Source organism: Trachypithecus francoisi, unplaced genomic scaffold (assembly GCF_009764315.1).
Source record: "Trachypithecus francoisi isolate TF-2019V2 unplaced genomic scaffold, Tfra_2.0 Lachesis_group5, whole genome shotgun sequence".
Classification (NCBI taxonomy): Eukaryota; Metazoa; Chordata; class Mammalia; order Primates; family Cercopithecidae; genus Trachypithecus; species Trachypithecus francoisi.
In genome coordinates this window covers 136616481-136642223 of record NW_022681470.1, presented here as the reverse complement: position 1 = coordinate 136642223, position 25743 = coordinate 136616481, and the positions used below count along the sequence as shown (strand labels likewise).

At 47.7% G+C, this 25743-nt stretch overlaps 1 protein-coding gene across 16 annotated transcripts in view; it reads right to left on the bottom strand.

The window, feature by feature from the left end:
- Positions 1-25743, bottom strand: part of CACNA1A (calcium voltage-gated channel subunit alpha1 A) — a 314547-nt gene that overhangs the window by 149321 nt on the left and 139483 nt on the right. For all 16 annotated transcript variants that reach the window (XM_033198104.1, XM_033198101.1, XM_033198102.1 and 13 more), the window contains 2 exons: positions 22900-23052; positions 17264-17457 (listed from right to left, as the gene is read on the bottom strand). In XM_033198104.1, coding sequence (XP_033053995.1) covers positions 17264-17457; positions 22900-23052 — 347 coding nt within the window. The remainder of the gene's footprint in view (positions 1-17263; positions 17458-22899; positions 23053-25743) is intronic.

Genomic DNA, 25743 nt, shown 5'->3' with positions numbered 1-25743 from the left:
GACCTTCTGGCATTCCTTTTTCCCTTCTGGAAGAGCAAATGGCAATGTTCTAGGTGATTAGCTAGGTCCCAAGTGACTACACTGAACAGAGCCCCCCTTCTTCCCCACTGCCAACCTGCACTGGAAATGTAGCACGAGCAGGAAATACATCTGTTGTTAAAAGTCATGGAGGTTTTGGGGATGTTTGTTACTGCAGCATAACTTGGCTGCCCTGACCAATACATCTTTCTAATTAATTTTTTATATTTTGTAGAGAGGGGTCTCTGTGTTGCCCAGGCTGATCTTGAACTCCTGGAGTAAAGTGATCCTCCTGCCTCAGCCTCCCAAAGTGCTGGGATTACAGGCATGAACCACTACACCCAGCCAGATTGATACAGTTTGATATCTCCATAGTTTGCTCCTTCACCTCTTTTTTTTTTTTTTTTTTTTTCAGATGGAGTCTTGCTCTGTTGCCCAGCCTGGAGTGCAATGGTGTGATCTCAGCACACTGCAGCCTCTACCTCCTGGGTCCAAGCGATTCTCTGCCTCAGCCTCCTGAGTAGCTGGGATTACAGGCACCCACCACCATGTCCAGCTAATTTTTGTATTTTTTAAAATAGAGACGAGATTTCACCATGTTGATCAGGCTGGTCTCGAACTCCTGACCTCAGGTGATCCACCTGCTTCGGCCTCCCAAACTGCTGGGATTACAGGCATGAGCCCCTGCACCCAGCCTCCTTCTGGTCTTTCTTAAATGCCAACTTCTGATTGACTCTTTTATGGATCCCATGAGGCAGGTGAGAAAGTGTCTGTCTCCTGCATGTCTGATGGAGAACATACATTCTTCTCATCAGCACCTGGACATTTTCCAAGATAGACCGCATGTTAGGCCACAAAACAAGTCTCAACAAATTCTAAAATACTGGAATTCTGTCAAGTATCTTCTTGGACTACCCTGGGGTAAAACTAGAAATCAATACCAAGAAAAATTCAGAAACGATGGAAATATATGGCTATTAAACAACATGCTCCTGAATGACCATTGGGTCAGTGAAGAAATTAAGATGGAAATTTAAAAACTTTTTGAAACGAATGAAAATACAGACACAACACATCAACACCTGTGAGATGCAGCAGAAGCAGTGCTGAGGGAAGTTTACACTTGATCTTAGCTAAAGGGCCAAGAAGCAATTAAGAGGGAAGTGTATAGCATCAGATATCTACATCACAAAAAATAGAGGCTGGATGTGGTGGCTCACGCCTGTCATCCCAGCACTTTAGGGGGCTGAGGCAGGAGGATCTCTTGAGCTAGGGGTTTGAGACCAGCCTGGGCAACACAGTGAGACCCCGTCTCTAAAAAATAAAAATAAAAAAAATTAGCTGGGTGTGGTGCTGTGCACCAGTCGTCCCAGCTACTGAGGATGCTGAAGTGAGAGGTTCGCTTGAGCCCAGGAGGCAGAGGTTGCAGTGAACCAAGATCACGCCACTGTACTCCAACCTGGGCACCACAGTGAGACTGTCTCAAAAAAGTAAAAAAACCAAACAAACAAAAAACTACAAATTAAGAACCCAACACGTACCTCAAGGAGCCAGAAAAGCAAGAACAAACCAAACCCAGGCAGAAGAAAGGTCAAGTTCAAGATCACAATCAGTCAATTATTTCCGTTCTCTGAACCTCTGCCTGGAGCAACTCTGCCTTTAGGTCTTTGCTTGGCCAATTTCTTCTTATCACTCAACCCTTAGATCCACTGTGGCCCCGTCAGAGAAGCCTTCTTGGACCTCTCAATCAAAAGGACTTGCCCCTTCCTGCAGCTCAGCCAGACATCTCATTCTCTTCCCAGCACGTTCCACTGTCTGAATCATCTTGTCAACTTATGCACTTCAAGATTGTCATCTTGAACATCAGCTCCTCGACGGTAGAGATTTTCCTGTCTTAATCTCAGTGTCCAGATCAGCACCAGGCACATAGTAGGTGCTTGCTAAGCATTAGTTGCATAGTCAATACAAATGCTCCTGGGGTTCCTGTTGGTGGATCATTTTATTTATTTATTCATTTTTTTGAGACAGAGTCTCACTCTATCACCCAGGCTGGAGTGTGGTGGCACAATCTAGGCTCACTGCAACCTCTGCCTCCCGGGTTCAAGTGATTCTCGTACCTCAGCCTTCCAAGTAGCTGGGATTATAGGCATGCACCACCACGCCTAGCTAATTGTTTCATATTTTTTTTTTTTTTTTTTAGTAAATATGGGGTTTCTCCATGTTGGCCAGGCTGATCTTGAACTCCTGGGCTCAAGTGATCTGCCCTCCTCAGCCTCCCAAAGTGTTGGGATTACAGTGGTGAGCCACCACGCCCAGTTTGGTGAATCATTTAAATAATAAACACAGACAGGAAATGTGTTTATCCCAAATCCAAATAATTAAGCTATTTTTCTGGGAAAGGAGAGGCAGAAGGCAGAATTATGGTCACATTAGCCAAGTCTTTTTGGGCTGATGAAACACTCCCCACATTTGCCTCGATTCCTGCCACTTCCGTGCCTTGGTGGATGGAGAAACTGAGGCTGAGAGAGGCAATGTGATGTGCCTGGATCTCATAGGGTGCAGATGGCATGGGTGGGATTAGACCCGTCATTCTGGCTTACAACCGACTGATTTTTTCCCACTTCACCCCTTCTCTGTACTCGCATAGTATTTTAAGTATATAACAATGGGCCCAAGAGAGCTTCAAGGGTAAGGGATGTTACTGATTCATCCCAGTATTGCTGGTGGAGCCTGGTGCTTAGAAAGCGCTCCATAAATACTCATCAAACAAATTAATGGCTGAGTCCCAGCAAAATCCTTAAGTGCCTTCTGTTTTATGGTTTATTTTCCTATAATTTTTTTGAGCATGGTTCAGGCAGAAAAAGCATACAGGATGTTAAAACAAACAAACGAACAAAGACACAAAAAACTCAGCTCAGGAGAACACCCAATTCTCCAGTATACGGGATAAACACGGGGGTGGATTTGACTGTGAAAAAGCGGAAGTCTGACAGTGACCATGAGGGAGGCCGTGTGTCCCACTTTACATCCGTTTTAGATCATGCCAGGCCTGTGAATTATTTTTTCAGTCCTCTTTTTCCCCTTTCACTCTCAAAACGGTCCTGGTCTGGATCATACATTACATAGGCTGTCTGTTCATGAAGTCTTTTTTTTTTTTTTTTTTTTGAGACAGAGTCTTACTCTGTCACCCAGGCTGGAGTGCAGTGGGGTGATCTCAGCTCACCGCAACCTCCACCTCCTGGGTTCAAGCGATTCTCGAGTCTCAGTCTCCCAAGTAGCTGGGATTACAGGTGTGCACGACCACTCCTGGCTAACTTTTTTGTATTTTTTATTAGAGACGGGGTTTCGCCATGTCGGCCAGGCTGGTCTGGAACTCCTGACCTCGTGATCCACCTGCTTTGGTCTCCCAAAGTGCGGAGATTACAGGTGGGAGCCACCATGCCTGGCCAATCCATGAAGTATTTTATCACCTTCCTTCATCAGCTCCTTCCTTCATCCTCACTCACTCCCCTCTGGACACCTGGGCAGCCACGTATCCTCACAAATGCCAGGAACATCCTGCCTGAGGGCTTTTGCACTGGCTCTTCCATCTACCTGGGCTGCTCTTCCCTGAGATACCTCCATGGCTCCCCTCATCTCTTCATGTCTTTTAAAAAAGCCTCAAGCAATTGCTGGCCTCAAGCTATGGTCTCCTGCCTCAGCCTCCCAAAGTGATGGGATTACAAGTGTGAGCCACCACACCCAGCCAGGGACATGCATTTATGATCACTAACTAAACATAGTTTTGCTGCTTTATTATTTGGCATTCACCAAAGGAGAAAAGGAGAGAAATGTTTATTTATTAAGGAAAATTTTAAATTGATTATTTATATATATATATATATATAATTTTTTTTTTTTTTTTTGAGACAGAGTCTTGCTCTGTTGTCCAGGCTGGAGTGCAGTGGTACAATCTCGGCTCACTGCAACCTCTGTCTCCTGGGTTCAAGCAATTCTCGTGCCTCAGCCTCCCAAGTAGCTGGGACTACAGGCCTGCCACCATGCCCAGCTAATTTTTTATATTTTAGTAGAGATGGGGATTCACCATGTTGCCCAGGGTGGTCTCGAACTCCTGAGCTCAGGCAATCTGCCTGCCTTGGCCTCCCGAAGTGCTAGGATTACAGGCACGAGCCACCATACCAGGCTGATGGATGTATACATTTTTTGGATCCATATGATATTTTAATGCATTCATATGATTCGTTCCTTCAGATCTTTCTTTTTTCTTTTTTTTTTTTTTTGAGACAGTTCTTGCTCTGTCATCCAGGCTGGAGTGCAGTGGCAAGATCAGCTCATCGCAGCCCTAACCTCCCAGGCTCAAGCAGTCCTCCCATCTCAGCCTCCCAAGTAGCTGGGACTACAGGCATGCTCCACCATGTCCAGCTAATTTTTAATTTTTTTTTTTTTGTAGAGATGGGGTCTCACTATGAGCCTAGGCTGATCTTAAATTCGGGCTCAAGGGATGCTCCTGCCTCAGCCTCCCAAAATGTTGGAATTATAGATCATAATGGCCACAGTGCCTGGCCATTCAGGGTGTATAAGAATAGCAACCTTTCATCTTGACAACGCACAAACTCTCTACTGTTTTATTCTATTCCTGACCTCTCACCACCCTCTAATGCTATTTCTAAGGCAGCGATCCGCAAACTACAGCCCACGGGCCAGCCACCTGTTTTTATAGGTTAAAGTTTAATTGGTCAACAGCCATGCTCATTCACTTATGTGTTTTATCTGTGGTTACTTTTATGCTACAGAAGCAGACTGAATCGTTGCGATGGAGACTGTCTGGTCCACAAAGCCTAAACTATTTAATGTCTGCTCTCTGCCCTTTTTATCTCAATTGATCACTGACTTTCCCCACTAACATGTCAACTCCTCTGTGTCCAGAAGAGTGTCTCCATACAGTAGGCATTCAATGGTGGTTGTTGAATGAACCAGTGATTTACAGCCCAAAGTCTAACGCTTTGATTTTGGTCAAGACAAACATCTATGAGAAAAAGGGCTTGGGTCAAAGGTGATTCCAACCATTAGCAACGACTTGCCAAGGGACATGCATTTCTTTATTTATTTTTAATTATTAGTTTTTTTTTTTTTTTTTGAGACGGAGTCTCGCTCTGTTGCCCAGGCTGGAGTGCAGTGGTGCGATCTCCACTCACTGCAAGCTCCGCCTCCCGGGTTTATGCCATTCTCCTGCCTCAGCCTCCTGTGTAGCTGGGACTACAGGCGCCCGCCACCGCGCCCGGCTAATTTTTGTATTTTTAGTAGAGATGGGATTTCACCGTGTTAGCCAGGATGGTCTCGATCTCCTGACCTCATGATCTGCCCGTCTCGGCCTCCCAAAGTGCTGGGATTACAGGTGTGAGCCACTGCGCCTGGCCCCTAATTATTAGTTTTTTTTGAGACAGGGTCAGTTCTGTCACCCAGGCTGGAGTACAGTGGTGCAATCACAGCTCACTGCAGCTTCAAACCCTTGGGCTCAGGCAATTCTCCTGCCTCAGCCTCCCGAGTAGCTGGGACTACAGGTGCACACCACCATGCCCAGCTAACTAATTTTTTTCTTTTTTAAAGACAGGGTCTTGCTTTTTGACCAGGCTGGTTTTGAACTCCTGGTCTCAAGCAATCTTCCTGCCTCAGCCTCTCAAAGTACTGGGATTCCAGGCGTGAGCCACGATGCCTGGCCAGGGACATGCATTTATGATCACAAATTAAACACGGTTTTTCTGCTTTCCTAATTGACATTCACCAAGGGAGAGAAATAGAGAAGAGACACTCACAGAGAAAAGCACAAGGAAGGGTGAAGAAAAGGGAGAGAAGGAGAAGGAGGTGGAGAAAGAGAAGGGAGGGAGAGAGAGAGAGAGCCAGAGAGAGAGAGAGCCAGAGAGAGAGAGAGCCAGAGAGAGAGAGCACAAGAATAAAAGAGACAAAGGCTGCGCGTGGTGGCTCATGCCTGTAATCCCAGCACTTTGGGAGGCCAAGGCAGGCAGATCACTTGAGGTCAGGAGATTGAGATCAGCCTGGCCAACATGGTAAAACCCTGTCTTTACTAAAATACAAAAAATTAGCTGGCCATGGTGGTACGCAGCTATAGTCCCAGCTACTCAGGAGGCTGAGGCAGGGGAATCACTTGAACCCAGGAGGCAGAGGCTGCAGTGAGCTGAGATCGTGCCACTGCACTTCAGCCTGGTGACAGAGCAAGACTCCATCTCAAAACAAAACAAAGCCCCCAAAATTAGCTGAGTGTGGTGGCACATGCCTGTAATCCCAGCTACTTGGGAGGTTGAGGCACAAGAATCGCTTGAACCTAGGAGGTGGAGGTTGTAGTGAGTTGAGATTGCGCCACTGCACTCTAGCCTGGGTGACAGAGTGAGACTCTGTCTCAAAAAAAAAAAAAAAAAAAGAAAGAGAGAGAGACAAAGAGAGGGAAAAAGAAAGAGTTAGAGAGAGACGGATAAAGGGTAATGAATTGTGTCCAGAGCTGTGTGTGAACCCTGGCTTTGTCACTCTTGGCTAGGGGACCTTGGCAGGTCACACCACCCCTGTGGGCCTCCGTTTCCTCATCTGGAAGATGGGGATAAAAATATCTTTCCTCACAGGACTGTTTTACAGATCAAGACACAATACAAAGCTGATGCCAGGCACACAGAAGCCCTCAGCTAAAGGCAGCCCCAAATTAACTCAAGACACCCTGGTCCTGCCAGGTCCCCAGCCCCTCCACATCCCCTCCCTGGGGCCAACCAAGAGAGGGCAGGTCCTGTCCCTCATGAGGTGACCCCAATTTGCCTTGGCCCAGCTGGCAAAGAGGGTGTTGGGAACCTTCCCCTGTGAGGGCAGAGACAATTTCTGGCTTTTCTGAGCCACATGGGGCACATATGGTGAGGGGGTCCCTGTGAAATGAGGCCACCTGTCGCTGGAGCAACACAGAGCCACCAGCTCTTGTCTCCAGCAAACAGTTTTGTTGCAGTACTCATGGGGTTCCCCGTTCCATCCCCTTGAGCTCAGAGAAATAGCCCTCAATCCTGTTTGCTGTGGGAGGCTGTAAATGGCAGAATCTGAGGATGCTGACACTGAGTGAGACAGAGCTAAGTTCTGACTCTCAATCGCTGTGCACAGCTCTGGGACTCAGTTTCTTCATCTGTAAAATGGGGATATTAAAGGCCCTAGCTCAGAGGGTTTTATATTTTTACCATCAAGGAATCCCAGGCTGATGTCTAGGGAAGCAGCCAGAACAGGGTGGCACAGAGGAAGTGGCCAGTCACCCATCTTGATTCCACCAGGCTATCCAGAGCCTGCTCTGGCCCAGAAAGGTCCAGGGAAGAGGCTCGTCTAGTGGGCATGGGAGTCATGTGGATCCTTTGGAGCCTCCAGGTGAAGAGCAGAGATGGGCTGTGTTGATGGAGATTTGTTCTGTAGCAGTTAGAAGTGAGTTGGATCTCACTTTTAGCACAGAATCTCCAGTAAACCTGCATGTGTAGTTCTTGGGTATGGACAGAAACTCACACCATTCCAAAGCTCTTAGGGGGTAGGTTCACCTTGATGCCCAGCCAGTACCCCAATCCTCCTTCCTCCAAGAGGCTTGGCCTCCTAGAGCAGAGTCTCTCAACCTCAGTACTACTGACATTTTGGGCTGGGTAACTGGGTGTGATGGGGGCTGAGCCAGACACGGACGGTGAGAACTCCAGTTACCTGCTAAACTATCACCTCTTCTGAGGGGTTTTCCAGTCACAGTGACTGCAGAAGCCACTGGCAAGATTCTTTCAGTCTCAGCTTGGGGAGGAAATGCTTAGGGGTCTGTGGATAGAACTGAGGAGTCCCTGAATTCATAATTACCCCTTTACTTCCTCTCACTTTCACTGGAAGTGGAGCATTTTCTTCCAGGATGATCGGAGGTGGCAAACCGCAAAATCAGTGACCCCCATCACCAACAGAAATCATATATAGTTCACAGATACCATGCAAAGTCTTTTAAGCTTAATACTCTCATGAAATCACAAGACTTATCCAACCCATCACTGGGACTTGTTGATGTGTCATAAAGAATCACATCTCTTAAACGACATCACAAATCCTTACAAAAAAAAAATTCTGGGCTGGTCTCAGTGGCTCATGCCTGTAATCCCAGTGACTCTGGAGGCTGGGGTGGGAGGAACACTAGAGGCCAGAAGCTTGAGGCCAGCCTGGGCAACGTACTGAGACCATTTCTCTACCAAAAAAATCCAACTAGCTGGGCGTGATGGTGTATGCCTATAGCCCTAGCTACTCAGGAGGTTGAGGTGGGAGGATCGCTTGAGACCAGGAGTTTGAGGCTGCAGTGAGCTATGATTGCATCATTATACTCCAGCTTAGGAGACAGAGCAAAACCTCAAAAAACTGGGATTACGAGTTTTTGGGAAGAACACTATATAGGCATAAAATCAAAGGTTACATAATATCCACATCCCCGGGAGGTACTAATCTTCATCATTTGGTTAAAGTGGTATCTATCTGTTCCTCTACTATAAAACTTCTATTTTCCCCTTTACCTACTCTATTCTTTGGAAATGAGCCATTAAGTCCAGCCTACCCTCAAAGAAGGGGAGATTAGTCTCCACCTCCTGGGGCAGTGGGGATGAAGTCTACATACTTTATTTTATTTTATTTTATTTTTTTGAGACGGAGTCTTGCTCTGTCGCCCAGGCTGGAGTGCAGTGGCACGATCTCAGCTCACTGCAAGCTCCGCCTCCCAGGTTCATGCCATTCTCCCGCCTCAGCCTCCCGAGTAGCTGGGACTACAGGCGCCCGCCACCTCGCCCGGCTAGTTTCTTGTATTTTTTAGTAGAGACGGGGTTTCACCGTGTTAGCCAGGATGGTCTCGATCTCCTGACCTCGTGATCTGCCCGTCTTGGCCTCCCAAAGTGCTGGGATTACAGGCTTGAGCCACCGCGCCCGGCCAAGTCTACATACTTTAAATGGAATTCTTTTATAAGAAAGATTTGCCTGTTTTTCATTTATCTTGTGTATTTAGTAACAAAATAAAAATGATCATTTATTTATTTATGTGTTTATTTAAGAGATAGGGTCTTGATATTGCCCAGGCTGGAGTGCAGTGGCGGGATCATAGCTCACTGCAGCCTTGATCTGCTGGGCTCAAGCAATCCTCCTGCCTCAGCCTCCCAAGTAGCTGGGACTATAGGCATGTGCCACCACACCTGGTTAATTAAAAAACATTTTTTTTGAGACGTGGTTTTGCTCTTGTTGCCCAGGCTGGAGTGCAATGGCCTGATCTCAGCTCACTACAACCTCTGTCCCCCAGGTTCAAGTGATTCTTCTGCCTCAGCCTCCTGAGTAGCTGGTACTACAGGCGCGTGCCACCATGCTCGGCTAAGTTTTGTATTTTTAGTAGAGACGGGGTTTCACCATGTTGGCCAGGCTGGTCTCGAACTCCTGACCTCGTGATCCACCTGCCTCAGCCTCCCAAAGTGCTGGGATTATAGGCGTGAGCCACCGTACCCAGCTAATTAAAAAAATTTTTTTTTTTTAAAGATGAATCTTGCTACGTTTCCTAGGCTGGTCTCAAACTCCTTGTCTCAAACAATCCTCCCACCTCGGCTTCCTAAGTAGTTGGGATTACAGATGTGAGCCACTGGGCCTGGCCACTTAGTATTGATGTATCAATCAATCAATCATTTATTTTAGTGTGGACTCTCTGGACAGATTATATAAGATAAGGATACCCAGGACACTGTTTGCCCAAGAAAGGTTCGTTCTCCTCCCTTTCTCCCCGGTCTAGGAATGATCCCAGACCTTCTTTTTCCTCCCCCCTCACTATTTAGCAAGACAAGTTTAATTGGCTCACGCCAACTTGGGAGGCTGAGGTTGGTGGATCACTTGAGCTTATGAGTTTGAGATCAGCCTGGCCAACATGACGAAACCCCATTTTTACCAAAAATACAAAAAATTAGCTGGCCATGGTGGTGCATGCCTGTAGTCCCAGCTACTTGGGAGGATGAGGCAGGAGAATCACTTGAACCCGAGAGGTTAGCCAAGTGAGCCGAGATCATGCCACTGTACTCCAGCCTGGGCAACAGAGTGAGACTTCATCTCAAAAAAAAAAAAAAAAAAAAAAAAAAAGGAAATTGTGATCATCATAGAGAAATTTGAATTTGAAGATACAAAGAAGTATTGAGAAAATCAAGACTCCCAAATCCCACCACCCGAAGGTCAACCTGGTAGAGTGTCTTCCAGTTTTTCTTTACTTATGTTTTCATATTTGTACATTTGAGATCATAAGGTTTAGCTCATCTTGATTCCCTTTTAAAAACTCATTTTCCCTTCTCATCATTTTTTCTTTTCTAGTCAGGGTGAGCTGCCACTGTTCTCCATGCTGGGAATGATCTTTCCAAAACATATGCCTGGCTCCCTCCTTCTCTGCTCAAACATTGCCTCCTCTGAGGAGTCCTCCCTGATTGCCTGACCTAGACTAGGGAACCACGCATCACTTGTTCTCTTGTGCAGCTTTCGCTCTGTTGCCCAGGCTGGAGTGCAGTGGTGTGGTCACAGCTCACTGCAACCTCCACCTCCTGGGCTCAATCAATTTTCCTGCCTCAGCCTCCCAAGTAGCTGGGATTACAGGCGCCCGCCACCATGCCTGGCTAATTTTTGTATTTTTAGTAGAGATGGGGTTTCGCTGTGTTAGCCAGGCTGGTCTCAAACTCCTGACCTCAGGTGATCTGCCCACCACGGCCTCCCAAAGTGCTGAGATTACAGGTGTGAAACACCATGCCTGGCCTCCTTGATCCCTGTTTAAAAACTTGTTTCTCCCACTCATCATTTTTTCGTTTGTTTGTTTTTTGACAGGGTCTTACTCTGTTGCCCAAGCTGGAGTGCAGTGGCATGATCACAGCTTATTGCCACCTCTGACTTCAGGGCTCAAGTAATCCTCCTGTCTCAGCCTCCTGAGTAGCTGGGACTACAGATGTATGCCACTATGCCTGGCTAATTTTTGTATTTTTGTATTTTTTTTTTTTTTGTAGAAATTGGGTTTCACTATGTTACCCAGACTGGCCTCAAACTCTTGGGTTCAAGTGATCCACCCTCCTCAGACTCCCAAATTGCTGGGATTACAGGCATGAACCACTGTGCCCAGCACCCCCCACTCATCATTATATGGTGAGCCTTTCCCCTGTATCCTTAATATTCTCCCAGCAGACGATTTTTAATGATGACATAATATGCCATCATACGGAAGGATCATACGGTATTTAATCGATCCATTGTCAGGCTTTCAATTGCTTCCAGTTCTGTTCTAATTTTGTAAATAACTCTGGGATGCATATCCTGATATAAACCTTCGACAGCATCGCTGATGAGTTGAGCTTAGATTTCTTCAAAAGGCATTTAAACCAGGAAGCCAAGGGAGAAAAACAAGAAACGAACACAAAATCTGGAAGGGAATCAAACACGTCCCGTAGGTGAACTGCCACTGTTCTCCATGCTGGGGATGCTCTTTCCAAAACATCTGCCTGGCTCCCTCCTTCTCTGCTCAGACATCGCCTCCTCTGAGGAGCCCTCCCTGATTGCCTGACCTAGACTAGGGAATCACCCATCACTTGTTCTCTTGTACAGCTTTCATTCCTACTGGGTTTCCCATAGTACACACACATTTGCTTAGTGTCTCCTGTTTTCTGGGTGGTTTATTATTTATCATGTTTACTGTTTGCATCTGTCTCCTACCAGAGTGGAGATTTTAGTCTATCTTCTACATTGCAGCGTCTCCAATCACCTAATCATTACCCGGCACTCAATAAATAATTACTGGATAAGTGAAAGGATGTTAAGAGAATAAATATGGTGCTAGGATCTTACAAAAGGCTGCCTACCCAGGTGGGCGGCCTCAGCGGTACATCTGTGTCCGTGGATTCCAAGACGCTTGGAGCGACTGTCTCTGGACTCTCTGTTGATCTCAACTACTAGCTTGTTCAGAGCTGGGTAAAGGGAGTTGGCTGGCAAGGCCACACCCATTGGCTTCGGCTCCAGCACCAGTCATGGAGGACAAAGATTCCAGACACTCTGCTTGCCTACGGCCAAACAGAGCGAGGTGTGCCCAGGACACACCAGGGCAGGGCTAGCCCAAGGGACACGGCTGGGCACGAGGGCAGAACCCAAGAGTGCCCCAACGCAGCAGCTGTGCCCTCCTCAGCAGAAACTCAAAGATGGGCACCTCAGCCCCTGCGCCCTGGCATTGACAGACGCTACTGGTTGTTTTAGGGGTGGAGAGGGGTTATCTCACTTCGGGAAGCCCCAGACAAGAATCTACATGCAATTCGTTTATTTAGGAGGTGTTATAAATGGAATTGTGTCCTCCTGCTACACACACAAAAATGCTTAAGTCCTAACCCCCTGGCACCTCAGAATGTGATCTTATTTGGAAATAGGGTAATTGCAGACGTAATTCGTTAAAATTAGGTTGGACTGGAGTAGGGTAGGTTCTGATCCAATACAACTGATGTCCTTCTAAGAACAGGAGAAGAGACACACACACATCAAGGGAGGATGCTCCTTTTTTTTTTTTTGAGAAGGAGTCTCATTCTGTCGCCCAGGCCGGAGTGCCATGGCATGATCTCGGCTCACTGCAACCTCCACCTCCCGGGTTTAAGTGATTCTCCTGCCTCAGCCTCCCAAGTGGCTGGGATTACAGGCACCCACCCATCACGCCTGGCTCATTTTTGTATATTTAGTAGAGACCGGGTTTCACCATGTTGGCCAGGCTGGTCTCAAACTCCCGATCTCAAGTGATCTCCCTACCTTGGCCTCCCAAAGTGCTGAGATTACAGGCATAAACCACTGCAGCCAGCCTGGGAGGGTGCTATTAGATGACAGAAGACTGGAATGGAGAATGAAGGCTCTAGAAGCCAAGGAATCCCAAAGATTGTGGGAAATCAGCAAAAGCCAGGAAGAGGTAAAGAAGGATCCTCCCCCGGAGGCTTTTGAGGGGCGTGTTGTCAGCTCTGCTAACATCTTGAGGTTGGACTTCTGGCTTCCAGAACTGTCAGACCATAAATTCCTGTTGTTTTAAGCTACCCAGTCTGTGGTGCTTCATTATAGCAGCCCCAGGAAATAAATCTAAAAGTTCATCCCAGGAAATACCAGGCAAGGAAGGGAAGGTGGTAACTGAAGGATGTGTAAGTGACCAGGTTAACCCTGCAGGAAACCAGAGCCTGATCCCACTGGAGAGATGCAGGGCAGAGCAAAACGCCTGACGGGGAGGGAGCTGGGGTATTTATCCACTGACTTCTCCAGGCACTGGCTGGAGGCTGCTCCTAGGGGTTGTCCATGCAGGCCAGGGGATCACAGCAGCCCCAGAGAGGCAGAGAGTGACAGGTGATTGCAATATAAGGCATCCCTGCCCTCAAGGAACCTCGGTCCTCTGGCCAACGGTTTCCTGACAGAAACCTTACTGACATTTGGGCTTGGATCATTCTCTATGGTGGGGCAGAGGTGGGGGATGCTGTGCATTGCAGAATGTTGAGTAGCACCCATGACCTTCACCCACTTGATACCAATAGCATCCTCCTTCCCATCCAGTTGTGGCAATCAAAAATGTTTGCAGACACTGCCAAGTGTTCCCTGGCGGCAGAAATCATCCCCGGGCGAGAAGCTGTGTTCTAGGTTCACATTAGGGCCAAATCATTGCATGGGCTGCTAACCAAAGGACGAGGGTGGGATGTAAATGCGTGGAAAGTGCTAGAAAGCTACTCTGAGTTAGTGGTTAATAGCAGGGCCAGGGAGGGGAATAAAGTAAGACCTCTCACACCTCACTCCACTTCCTCAGGCGCTGCTGGAGCTGTTATGATGAAAAATTCATGCACATTTCTAAAAGGAACACCATTCAGGGTGAGGAATTTGATTTACACGGAGGTCACCCTGGGCCAGGATCAGTTCTAAATACTTCATGCGAATCCACCTTACTCAGTCCTCATGCCTCGTGAGGTGGGACTATGCTTCTCTTCGTTTTGCACATGTGGAAATAGGGGCACAGAGAGGCCAAGCACCTTGTCGAAGGCTGCACAGCAAGGAAGTGGAAGAATCGGGAGGAACCCAGGCAGGCTGACACCCGAGTCTCTGCTCTTAACCACTCAGTTTGTGTCCCCAGAGGTGGCTTAGCTCTAAGCTTAGAGGCTTCCAGGGCAAACACCCTTTGGACAACGATACTTATAACTGAGCCCTCTGGAAATTCACGCTTCCTGTCCCACCACTGGGCACACCCCCAGCATCTTAATCTGAACCCCCAGATGCTTTCTCTGGTCATCCAACCCTGTGACAGATCCCTTTTTTATGCTCACAATTTTTTTCAGCTCCCAATCCCCACTCCCATTCTCTCCCTGAGTTCTCTAGCCTTCAGGAGGGATCATTTCCTGCTGGAGCCTCCTCTCACACCAGCCTTGCAAAGTAAAAACCTAGAACCCATAAAAATTCCCCAGTGAGTTCTGGCCAATTGGGTCTGACCCTTTGCCTAAGCTGTTCGCAGGTGAGGGCCAAGAGAGGGCCTGAGCTCAGATCTGCCACCTGTTCCCAGAGATGCTACACTCAGACGAGGTTTTCATGCAAATTAGAACACCATGTCCCTTCCCCACATCCTCTTTTCTGTCAATAAATTATCATGATAACAGCAGAAATCGTACGTTGTCTATGATATGAATGACATTCTTGTGCAGTGCGTGACAGGCGCAACTGTTCATGGAGCTCCTTTTGCTGCCTACTCCCAACTAAAACGGGCCTTTGTTGATCAGGATTACAAGGATGAGTTTTTGCAAATCTCCCTCCACCCACAAGTGGGGAAATTCCTTAACCCATTTATGCTGGAGGTTGCAATTTTTTTGTGTGTGAAAAATCAGACCTTAGTGATGACCTTGAGCAGCAGGATGTAAATAACTCCCACAAAACTAGCATTCCAATAATGGAACACTAGGCATAAATGGGTTGTTAAGGAACATACACTAGAGCCAAGAGGAAAGTTCAGCTTCTCTATGCACAGGAGGAAGCCAGGTATTGCTCGCTAGGAAGGCCAACCCCTGGCCTAAACTTAAATGGTAATTTTGGCCCTTACGGCTGGTGAAGATAAGATCTCTACAGGTCAACAGAGCTGTGTTGTGTGGAGAAGCCCCAGGGTGCTCTACAGGGTCACTACACTTACGGCATCCTTGTGTTTGATCCTGAATCCTTGGCTCTGCCCCACTCCAGCTGCTGACACGTGACCTGCCTGGGGACTGCTTACCTGCATAGTAGGTGAGGGAAGGTGAACTGTGGTGAGGACAGAGTGGGGTTTAAAACTTGCACACCTAAATATCTATCAGAATTATAAATGCATTTAGGCTGGGTGTGGTGGCTCACACCTGTAATCCTTGCACTTTGGGAGGCCGAGGCAGGAGGATTGCTTGAGGCCAGGAGTCTGAGAGCAGCCTGGGAAACATAGTGAGACCCCATCTCTATAATTTTTTTTTTTTTTTAATTAGCTAGGCATGGTGGTGTGTGCCTGTGGTCCTAGCTACTCAGGAGGCTGGGGTGGGAGGATCACCTGAGCCCAGGAGTTCAAGGCTGCAGTGACCTATGATTGCACCACTGCGCTACAGCCTGGGTGACAGAGGGAGACCTCTTCTCTAAAAAAAACAAAACAAAAATCTTTCCCCAAACTAAAATTATAAATGAATGTAGTCTTTGATCCTGCAGTCCCGCTTCTGGGAATGGACACCCTCCACCCCCCTAGCTATATCTGCAAAAGTATGACGAGGTACATGCAACATTGCTCCTGGCACAGCAGCATCATGTTCGATGTCAGTGGACAGGAAGCCAGTCAAGCATTTCTCTTCATGGCAAACAAATAAATTATGGGCAGCGACACAATAGAATGCTATGCAGCTGTGCAAAAGAGTAAAGAAGGCCAGGCGTGGTGGCTCACGCCTATAATCCCAGCACTTAGGGAGGCTGAGGCGGGAGGATCGCTTGAGCCCAGGAGTTCCAGACTAGCCTGGGCGACATGGTAGAACCCTGTCTCTACAAAAATTAGCTGGGCATACTAGTGTGTACCCATGAAGAGACCGTCCATGTCCTGCAATGGAAAGATCTCTAGAACGTGTGGTTATGAGAAAAAAAAAATCACAGACTTGAACAGCACGTATAGAATGCTATTCCTTGGGGTAAGAAAGAGGGGGAGGATATAGATTTGATTATGTTTATAATTGCATAAATAAACACTGGAAGGATATTCTGAGGAACTAAAGGGGTTGCATACTGGGGGAAGAGGAAATAGAATGCAGGGATACATCTTTCCAGAAACATCCCTAACATTTTTAAGATCTAGGGCAAGAGTACAAAAAAAAGACCACATACTACGGGGAAATATTTAAAAGGTAACTAGATAAAACATGCTTTATGCTTCTACTTTGCAAATATACCTTCCTTTACACTTTGGAAGGTCACAGTGGAATTTAGAATCCAGATATCTGCACTGGGTTAAGGTGTGGGGAGAGCCAGCCCTGTTCCTTTCTCTTCCTAGTCATGGCTCTGTCCTGCCAGAGGGGCTCCACACACGTGTGGGCATTCCAGCTTGTACATCCAAGCTGGCCACATTTGTGCCAACAGCCACCCCTCAGATATCCTTGGCCCTCAGGTGGGTTACTAACAAATCCATATGAGAATCACATGCAAGTTCATGGAATCTGGGCATGAACAGGAATTCTGGGATCCTGGTAACTCCAAACATGGTCTAGAAAGTGAGGCATAAGCTCTCGGTAGACATGTCCCCTTGGCTCCAGGAACTTCTCATCCCACGGGGAGTGGTATGGCCGGAGGAGGGCCAGGTGAACCTCAGTGCAGGGGCCCCTTGCCTACGTCCAAAGATATTACTCTATCTTTTATCTGTGTTGATTTTGGATCACATAACCTTTCCCTATTCAAAAATCTAAAATTTTACCTAAACACTTGCACAATGAAAAATGATGTTGCATCTGGGGGCCCTCCAGACTTCTACGCCCTATAGTTAGAGTTCTGCTCGTGAGTCACGGTAATCTTCCAAAGCCTGAGCCTCAGGCCAGCTTCACTGGGGCTGTGTTATCCTTGGGCTGCCTCCCCCAGCTCAGGGTCCCTCCATTGCAGCCTTAGAGTCTCACTGGTCCCAGGAGGTCACCTCCCTGAGACTCTGATTGTCCACACACACCGTCCCAGCATCACTTACATTGTAGAGGAGATCAGTCCACCCTTCCATGGTTATGCACTGGAAAACAGTCAGCACTGCAAACAGGATGTTGTCGAACTGAGTGATCCCGTTGTTGGGCCCTTCCCAGTAGGGCTGACATTTGGTCCCATTGGGGCAGGTGCGGGCGGGCTCTTCTGTCCCACATGGAGCCGGAGACTCACCCTGAATGTCATCTACAAAAGGGAAGGGGAGAAAAGTCAGGGGAAGGAGCAGGGAAAACCAGCTCTGAGAAATAGGGACCCAAGTGACTCCATAATGCTGTTGGAACAAATAACTATTGGGACAAATGTGATCAGTCTTCAAATAAATCAATGTTTGGCTTTGTGGGTCTATTAATTGTTTTGTATTGATTAATTTCTTCTCTGAGTTTTACTACTCTTCTCTTTGTTTTCCATGACTTTTTTTGTTTTGTTTTGTTTTGTTTTTGCTATTCTTTTCCTAAACTTTGGAGATGGATGGATTAACTGCCTTTAAGGCTATAAATTGCCTTTAAGTGTGGCTTTACCTGCATCTCAAAAGTTTGTCATGCATTATCATTATTGTTCAAGTAAAATATTTTCCAATTTCCATTCATATTTCTTTTTTGACCCACAGGTAATTTAGATGTATTTGTTTTTTTAAAAAAACTTATTAGATATATATACCTAATATATATATATATAAGACAGAGCAGGAGAGGGAGGGAGAGAGAGAGAAGGAAAGGCAGGGGGGAGGAGAGAGAGAGAGAGAGAGAATAGTATAGAACAGTATAATGATTCACCATCTACCTATCACCAATTTAGACACTTACCTACTTACTTCTGGCCAGTCTTTTTTCATCTATATCCCCTCCAAACACTCTGCCTTGCCACTAGAACTTTTTTTTTTTTTTTTTGAAACGGAGTCTCATTCTGTCATCCAGGCTGGAGTGCAGTGGTGCGATCTCGGCTCACTGCAATCTCCGACTTCTGGGTTCAAGGGATTCTCCTGCCTCAGTCTCCCAAGAAGCTGGGATTACAGGTGCCCCCCAACACAACCGGCTAATTTTTGTATTTTTAGTAGAGACGGTATTTCACCATGTTGGCCAGGCTGGTCTCAAACTCCTGACCTCAAGTGATCCGCCTGCCTCGGCCTCCCAAAGTGCTGGGATTACAGGCATGAGGTACTGCGCCTAGCCTAGAATATTTTTAAAGCAAAGCTCAGACATCATATCATTTCATCTGTAAATGAGAGGTGTGTCTCTTAATCTGCAAACACTTTCAGAGTTCTCTTTTTGTTACTGATTTCCAGCTTAATTGCATTATGGTCAGAAAATATGTTTTGTATTTTTTCAGCTTTTTGACCTCCGTTGAGACAAACGTTATGGTCCATAATACAGTCAGTTTTTGTAAATGTGCCGTGTGCATAGTGCAGCTGGTAAGTGCAGCCTTCTTCCGACATCCATTAGGACAAATTTGTCAAGCGTGTTGTGTTATTCTCCTATAAGCCTTGCTAATTTTTTTCTTCTTGGGATGTACTGGGCTCAGGGAGCTGTTCTGGGGGTGAGGGACACCAGTACACACAGTTCCTACCCTTGCCTAAGAGTAAGGAACAGGAGCTGAGTTTTCTCCCCAAATAGCAGGAGGCAGGCTGTGAAAATGCCACAAGGAGAGAGAAACGTGCCAATAGACACCCCTTTAGCTGGAAACCAAAGACAGCTTCCTGGGGAGGTGGCAGTCGGGCTGAACGCTAAAGGTCACTCCAAATCTTAAGGTATTGATGGGGTAAGGGAGGCAGGAAAACTCACATCCTGGGAGTGTCCTCATTTTACCAGCGCAGCGGGTCTGAGAAGACCTTATTCTGTGAGTGATGCTCTTGAAGGTTTTCAAAGACTACCGTGGCATTGTCGGACAAGAAAACAAACAGCTGAGTGTGTGTAAACTCAAGCTTCCTACTCAACAAAAATATCTCTCAATGTATGTGCTATAGACTTTGCAGCACCAATTCTCTGCTCCCTTGACTGAGTATACAGCAGAGGGAAATAAACCAATGCTGAATGAATGAATCTTGTTGGCCTTTCAAGCTGTGGCTAAATAGAAACTCCAAGTCTAGCCTCGCCATGGACTTAAGTTGTTGGAAACGCCTTCCTCACTTATGCTGGACTTGGTACATGAACTATTATTCGATAAATACAGGTTGGAAGGCAAAAATCTTTGAAACATAAGGCTCAGGGCAGAGAATAAAATAAATCCATGGGCTCCTATAATAAATGAGAACTATCATTTGGGATGGCACCTGTGCCTGGAATCTTCTCTGTCTCCACCCCATGTCCAAGTATGGCTCAATTCCCACCCTCCATGTAGCCTCTTCGTGTAGCCCAGTCAACACGGCCCCAGCCCCTCCCTCCCTCCCTCCCTCCCTCCCTTCCCTCCTTCCTTCCTTCCTCTCCTTCCTCTCTCTTTCTCTGTCTCTCTCTTTTTTTTTTTTGAGACAGGGTCTCACTTGTCACCCAGGCTGGAGTGCAGGCACCATCATAGCTTACTGCAGCCTCGCAGCCTCCAATTCCTGGGCTCAAGTGATCCTTCTTCCTCAGCCTCCTGAGTAGCTGGGACTACAGACATGTACCACCACGCATGGCTAATTTTTAAATTTTTTTTTTTTTTTTTGAGATGAAGTCTCACTCTGTTGCCCAAGCTAGAGTGCAGCGGCGTGATCTCAGCTCACTGTAACCTCCACCTCCCAGGTTCCAGTGATTCTCCTGCCTCAGTCTCCCAAGTATCTGGGACTACAGGCACACGCCACCATGCCTGGCTAATTTTTTTGTATTTTTAGTAGAGACGGGTTTTCACTATGTTTGCCAGGCTGGTCTTGAACTCCACCTGCCTTGGCCTCCCAAAGTGTTGGGATTACAGGCGTGAGCCACAGCAGCCGGCCAATTTTTGATTTTTATTTTAGTAGAGACAGGGTCTTGCTATGTTGCTTAGGCTGGTCTCAAACTAATGGCCTCAAGGGATACTCCCACCTCAGCCTCTCAAAGTGCTGGGATTACAGGTGTGAGTCACTGCACCTGGCTCCTTTCAGGCATACAATAGCTACTGAATTTTCATATTTAGGGGGGCGTGGGTATAATCACACATTAGCCTTCACTGTTAAAAATGGCTGCAAATGAGGGGTCTTGTTTCTTCCAACTATTTTGGAAGCTCTTAGAAAGCAGGAAGCCTTCCACTTTATCTTTGCTTCCTTCTAAGCGATTGGCACGGTGCTGGGCGCACAGGAACTGGGCTCCCGACACTGAAGAATGCTACTGAAAACGGGTCTATCTTTAGCAGCTTTGCAATCCCCCTCAACCCCCCAACCATCGACATGAAACACTCTGAGCGTTGCTTCTAGAAAAACAACCGTCCAGAGTGTCTGAGGAATTCGGTTATAAATACATTTTAAAATTAACCCACTGCCTGGGTGTCTGTATATATCTGTCTCTTACTCACACGTCTTATATTTTTAATCGTGAGCTAGCTTTTCAGTCTTTCTCCTAAATCAAGGCTTCCTCCCCTCTGGTGGTACCACCCACATCTGTCCCCTCAAAACCCCACTCGGACCCAAGCCAACCCCGTGGCCTCTTCTCCTTTAACTAGTCTAGGGTAGAAAAAAATAAAATAAAACCTCACAGAAACCTAGGATCCAGGAGTCCTGGTTTCTCTGCTCAAGGCTGATTTTCCCAAGAGGCCCTACCCCATATTCATATGCTCTCTCTCTCTCTCTCTCTCTGTCTCTCTCTCTCTCTCTTTTTCTCTCTTGCATTTCCGCCTGGGTGACGAGGCCAGGAGCAGAAATAGCTCTGCCTCAATTAACACCTTCTTCATCGGGGAAAGAAATAATTAGGACATTCCATATTGAGCAAACTTCACAAGCCCAGGAGAGAAGGAGACAGGAGGAGCAAGAGAAAAAGAGGGAAAAAAAAAAAAAAACCCACAGAAAACCAAAACCTCCAACCACCGCAAATAAACCTTCCCCAATGGGTGTTCCCTCCCCCTGGGGAGGAGTGGGGAAGGAGGGCTCAGGGGCTGCCTCTGCGAATCCACTTGGGGGTCACTGGGCGGAGAAGGTGGGTGGAAATCCACTCCTGGACAGAATCTTCTGTGGCTGCCTTTCCCAAATAAGGGGCCTGAAACCTCTTTCTGTGCCCACCTGGGTTCCCCTTTGGGCTTCTTAATTCATTCTATCCACTCCTTCCATTCTCAGCTCCCTTGACCCAAATCATCAGAACTAGCGTTGCCATTCAGTCTGTCTGCATCCAGACGGCCAGTGGTCTAAATATTGAAATACTGAAGGCATCCCTTCCTACTTGGTTCCATTTCATTCTGGAGCTTTACAGAGCAAGCAGCTAGAGTTTGGACAGGCAAAGATTTAACTGAAAACATATCCAAGGGCGATGTGGTTCCTGAGTGTGGATCGTGGCGGACACACTGCTTCCACACTGCTGGTTCAGAGCTGAGCCCTGGGAGTGTGTCTCTGGGCTGCCTGGCTTTTCCCCTGCTCACCCCACCCCTGGACCCAGCCACTGAAGGGTTAATGTGGGCACAGTCAGGGAGGGGCAGGACGCTGCTGAGTGCTAGGTTCTGACTGGTTGGTGCCAGGACTTCCAATTGGGATATCTCTGACACTTCCTGGGGGTTGGGGGAGACCAGGAGGACTCATCTAGTACTCTCACCTTCTGTAAGGTACCACTCACAATGCATTTAGGCAATAACCCTTTTCTGGCCCAACTCTCCCCACTTCTTGCTTGCTTTAGAAGTCAGGACTGGCTGAGGTCTGAAAGCACCCAGAATACCTGTTCCACTGAGTCGGATGTGCCAGGCATTAATTCCCACTCTAGGAGCAGTCCTCACCAATGTCAGAAAGAAGCCACTGTATAAATACCCCAGCTCCCTTGCCCCTTGGCTGGGACGGCTCTGAGGTGTGTGTTCTTTACTGACTTACTTACTTACTTATTTATTTATGATGGAGTCTCGCTTTTTCACCAGGCTAGAGTGCAGTAGTGCAATCTTGGCTCACTGCAACATCTGCCTTCCAGGTTCAAGTGATTCTCCTGCCTCAGCCTCCCGAGTGACTGGGATTACAGGTGCCTGCCACCACACCCAGCTAATTTTTGTATTTTTAGTAGAGATGTGGTTTCACCATGTTGGCCAGGATGGTCTCCGACTCCTGACCTCAGATGATCTGCCCACCTCAGCCTCCCAAAGTGCTGGGATTACAGGCGTGAGCCACCGCACCCAGCTGAGTTGTGTGTTCTTTGCTGTCTCCTGAAGGTGCCTAGGGGGATCCAGTCCCAGTTGTAACTGATAACCCACTTGATAGCACACCCTTTAACAGATCCCTTCCTTTCTCTGTCTCGCTTCCTCATTCTCCTGATGGTGCTTCCTGGGATCATTCCCAGATAAACTCTTTCTCTGCTGGGTCACCTTCTATGGAACCCCAACCCTTTCAACAGCAAAGATCTCAGAGGCTACTGAACCTGCTGCCTCTCCTGCAGCGCTCTCTGAAGGAGACGATCCTCTCAGCTGCCAGCAGAAAGAAGCACACCCCTGCCTAACCCTCCCAAGAGCTTTTCCCTGAAGGAGAAAACTGGAAAGACGCATCATGCTCTGCTGACCTACCTGTCCCCTCTTCAAAGCAGGTGGTATGAAATTTTCCCATATAAAATTCTAACCCTATGATTGCAAAAATAAGGATTGCAAAAAATAGGAGGAGGCCGATCTGCAGCAAAGGGATCATCGCCTTCATGATCGACTTCAGGACGACTTGTAAACCTGGGGGGACACAGAGAGAGGCCCCATAAGCCCATGAGCAAGCACCCCCAAACCCCGCCACCAAGATGCCAAGGTCTCTTCCAAACAAAGCAGGTGTGTTCCCGAGGGAACCTCAAGCACACAGGAGCCTGGGGATTGGGCAATGGTAAAGGAAGCACCACACAGAGGCTGGTCCTTATCATAGGAACAACCCTTCCTAGGTTTTTTTTCTTTCTTTGAGACAGGGTCTTGCTCTGCTGCCCAGGCTGGAGTGCAGTGGCCCAATCATAGCTCCCTGCAGCCTTAACTTCCTGGGCTCAGGCGATCCTCCTGCCTCAGTCCCCGGAATAGCTAGGACTACAGGTGTGCACCACCATGCCTGGCTAAGTTTTACAACTTGTTTGTAGAGATAGGGTCTTGCTATGTTGCCCAGGCTGGTCTGAAACCCCTGGCCTCCAAGCGCTCAAACCCCTCCGCCTCCTAAAGTGCTAGGATTATAGGTGTGAGCCACCATACCTGGCCCCTATTATTATTATTTTTCACTTTTTATATTTTTATTTTTTTGAGACGGAGTCTTGTTCTGTCGTCCAGGCTGGAGTGCAGTGGCGCCATCTTGGCTCACTGCAAGCTCCACCTCCCAGGTTCATGCCATTCTCCTGCCTCAGCCTCCCAAGTAACTGGGACTACAGGCGCCTGCCACCACGCCCGGCTAATTTTTCATACTTTTAGTGGAGACAGGGTTTCACCATGTTAGCCAGGATAGTCTCAATCTCCTGACCTCGTGATCCGTCTGCCTCGGTCTCCCAAAGTGCTGGGATTACAGGTGTGAGCCACCGCGCCCGGCCTTATTATTTTTTAAAAAGCACTTTTAACTTTAAAGTATTTATTCATGTATTTTAATTAGCCAGGCATGATGGTGCATGCCTGTAGTCCTAGCTACTCTGGGGACTGAGGCAGGAGGATCACTTGAGCCCAAGAGGTTAAGGCTGCAGGGAGCTATGACTGTGCCACTGCACTCCAGCCTGGGGAGCAGAGCAAGACGCTGTCTCAAAGAAACATATATATGTATTTTATAGAGACAGGGTCTCATTATGTTATTCAGGCAGGTCTCGAACTCCTGACCTCAAGCAATATTCCCGCCTCTGCCTCCCAAAGTTCTGGGATTACAGGCGCGAGCCACCGAGCCCAGCCAACTTTAAAGTATTTAATAAAGGTATTTGGCTGGGCGCGGTGGCTCAAGCCTGTAATCCCAGCACTTTGGGAGGCTGAGACGGGCGGATCACGAGGTCAGGAGATCGAGACCATCCTGGCTAACACGGTGAAACCCCGTCTCTACTAAAAAATACAAAAAACTAGCCGGGCGAGGTGGCGGGCGCCTGTAGTCCCAGCTACACAGGAGGCTGAGGCAGGAGAATGGCATGAACCCGGGAGGTGGAGCTTGCAGTGAGCTGAGAACCGTCCACTGCACTCCAGCCTGGGCGACAGAGCGAGACTCCGTCTCAAAAAAAAAAAAAGGTATGACATGCTGTTCCATTTGATGATCTTTTGGGTAAGAAAGGGGTGGGAATCCTTTACTTTTGGAGCCGTATTCCTGGGTGTTGGGCAACTTGCACCCAGAAGAGGGAGCCATTTTCTTATTTTTTTTTCTGCCAACAGGGGGCGTCTTTTCCTAATTCATAAAAGGGCGCCCATATAGGCTGGTTGCTGCTCTGGGTAGGGAAAGCGGTTGGCGGTCCCAATTTCAACCCCAGGGAACCAGACTCAACATTATTTCACTGGCTTCTAGCAACAAACCCCTGAGGTGGCCATATATGTAAAGTCACTCCCATTTTACAGAAGTGGGAAGCAAGGCTGACAGAGATGCTATGATTCACCCGAGAGAATGCGTGAGAAATGGCAGAACTAGGCAGGGTGTGGCGACGCACGCCTGTAATCCCAGTACTTTGGGAAGCCGAGGCCAGCAGATCACCTGAGTTCAGGAGTTCAAGACCAGCCTGGCTAACGTGGTGAAACCCCATCTCTACTAAAAATACAAAAAAGTATCTGGGCACCGTGGCCAGCGCCTGTAATCCCAGCTACTTGGGAGGCTAAGGCAGGAGAATCGCTTGAATTTGGGAGGCAGAGGTAGAAGTAGCCAAGATTGTGCCACTGCACTCCAGCCTGGGTCACAGAACCAGACTCTGTCTCAAAAAAAAAAAAAAAAAAAAGACCGGGTGTGGTGGCTCACGCCTGTAATCCCCAGCACTTTGGGAGGCCCAGACGGGCAGATCACGAGGTCAGGAGATCGAGACCATCCTGGCTAACACGGTGAAACCCTGTCTCTACTAAAAAAAATACAAAAATTAGCCAGGCGCAGTGGCAGGCGTCTGTAGTCCCAGCTACACGGGAGGCTGAGGGAGGAGAATGGCGTGAACCTGGGAGGCGGAGCTTGCAGTGAGTGGAGATGGCACCACTGCACTCCAGCCTGGGCGACAGAGCGAGACTCCGTCTCAAAAAAAAAAAAAAGAGCAGAACTAGGATTTGAACCCAGGTCTATCTGATGTGAAGCCCCATGTTCGCCCATGTGCTGATGTTGCTTTCTCTGTTCTGAGCAACCCAATTCAGAAAGATGGTGGTGGATAAGAAGGCAGGGGGCCAGGGGCGGTGGCTCATGCCTGCAATCCCAGCACTTTGGGACGCTGAGGCGGGTGGACCATGAGGTCAGGAGATCGA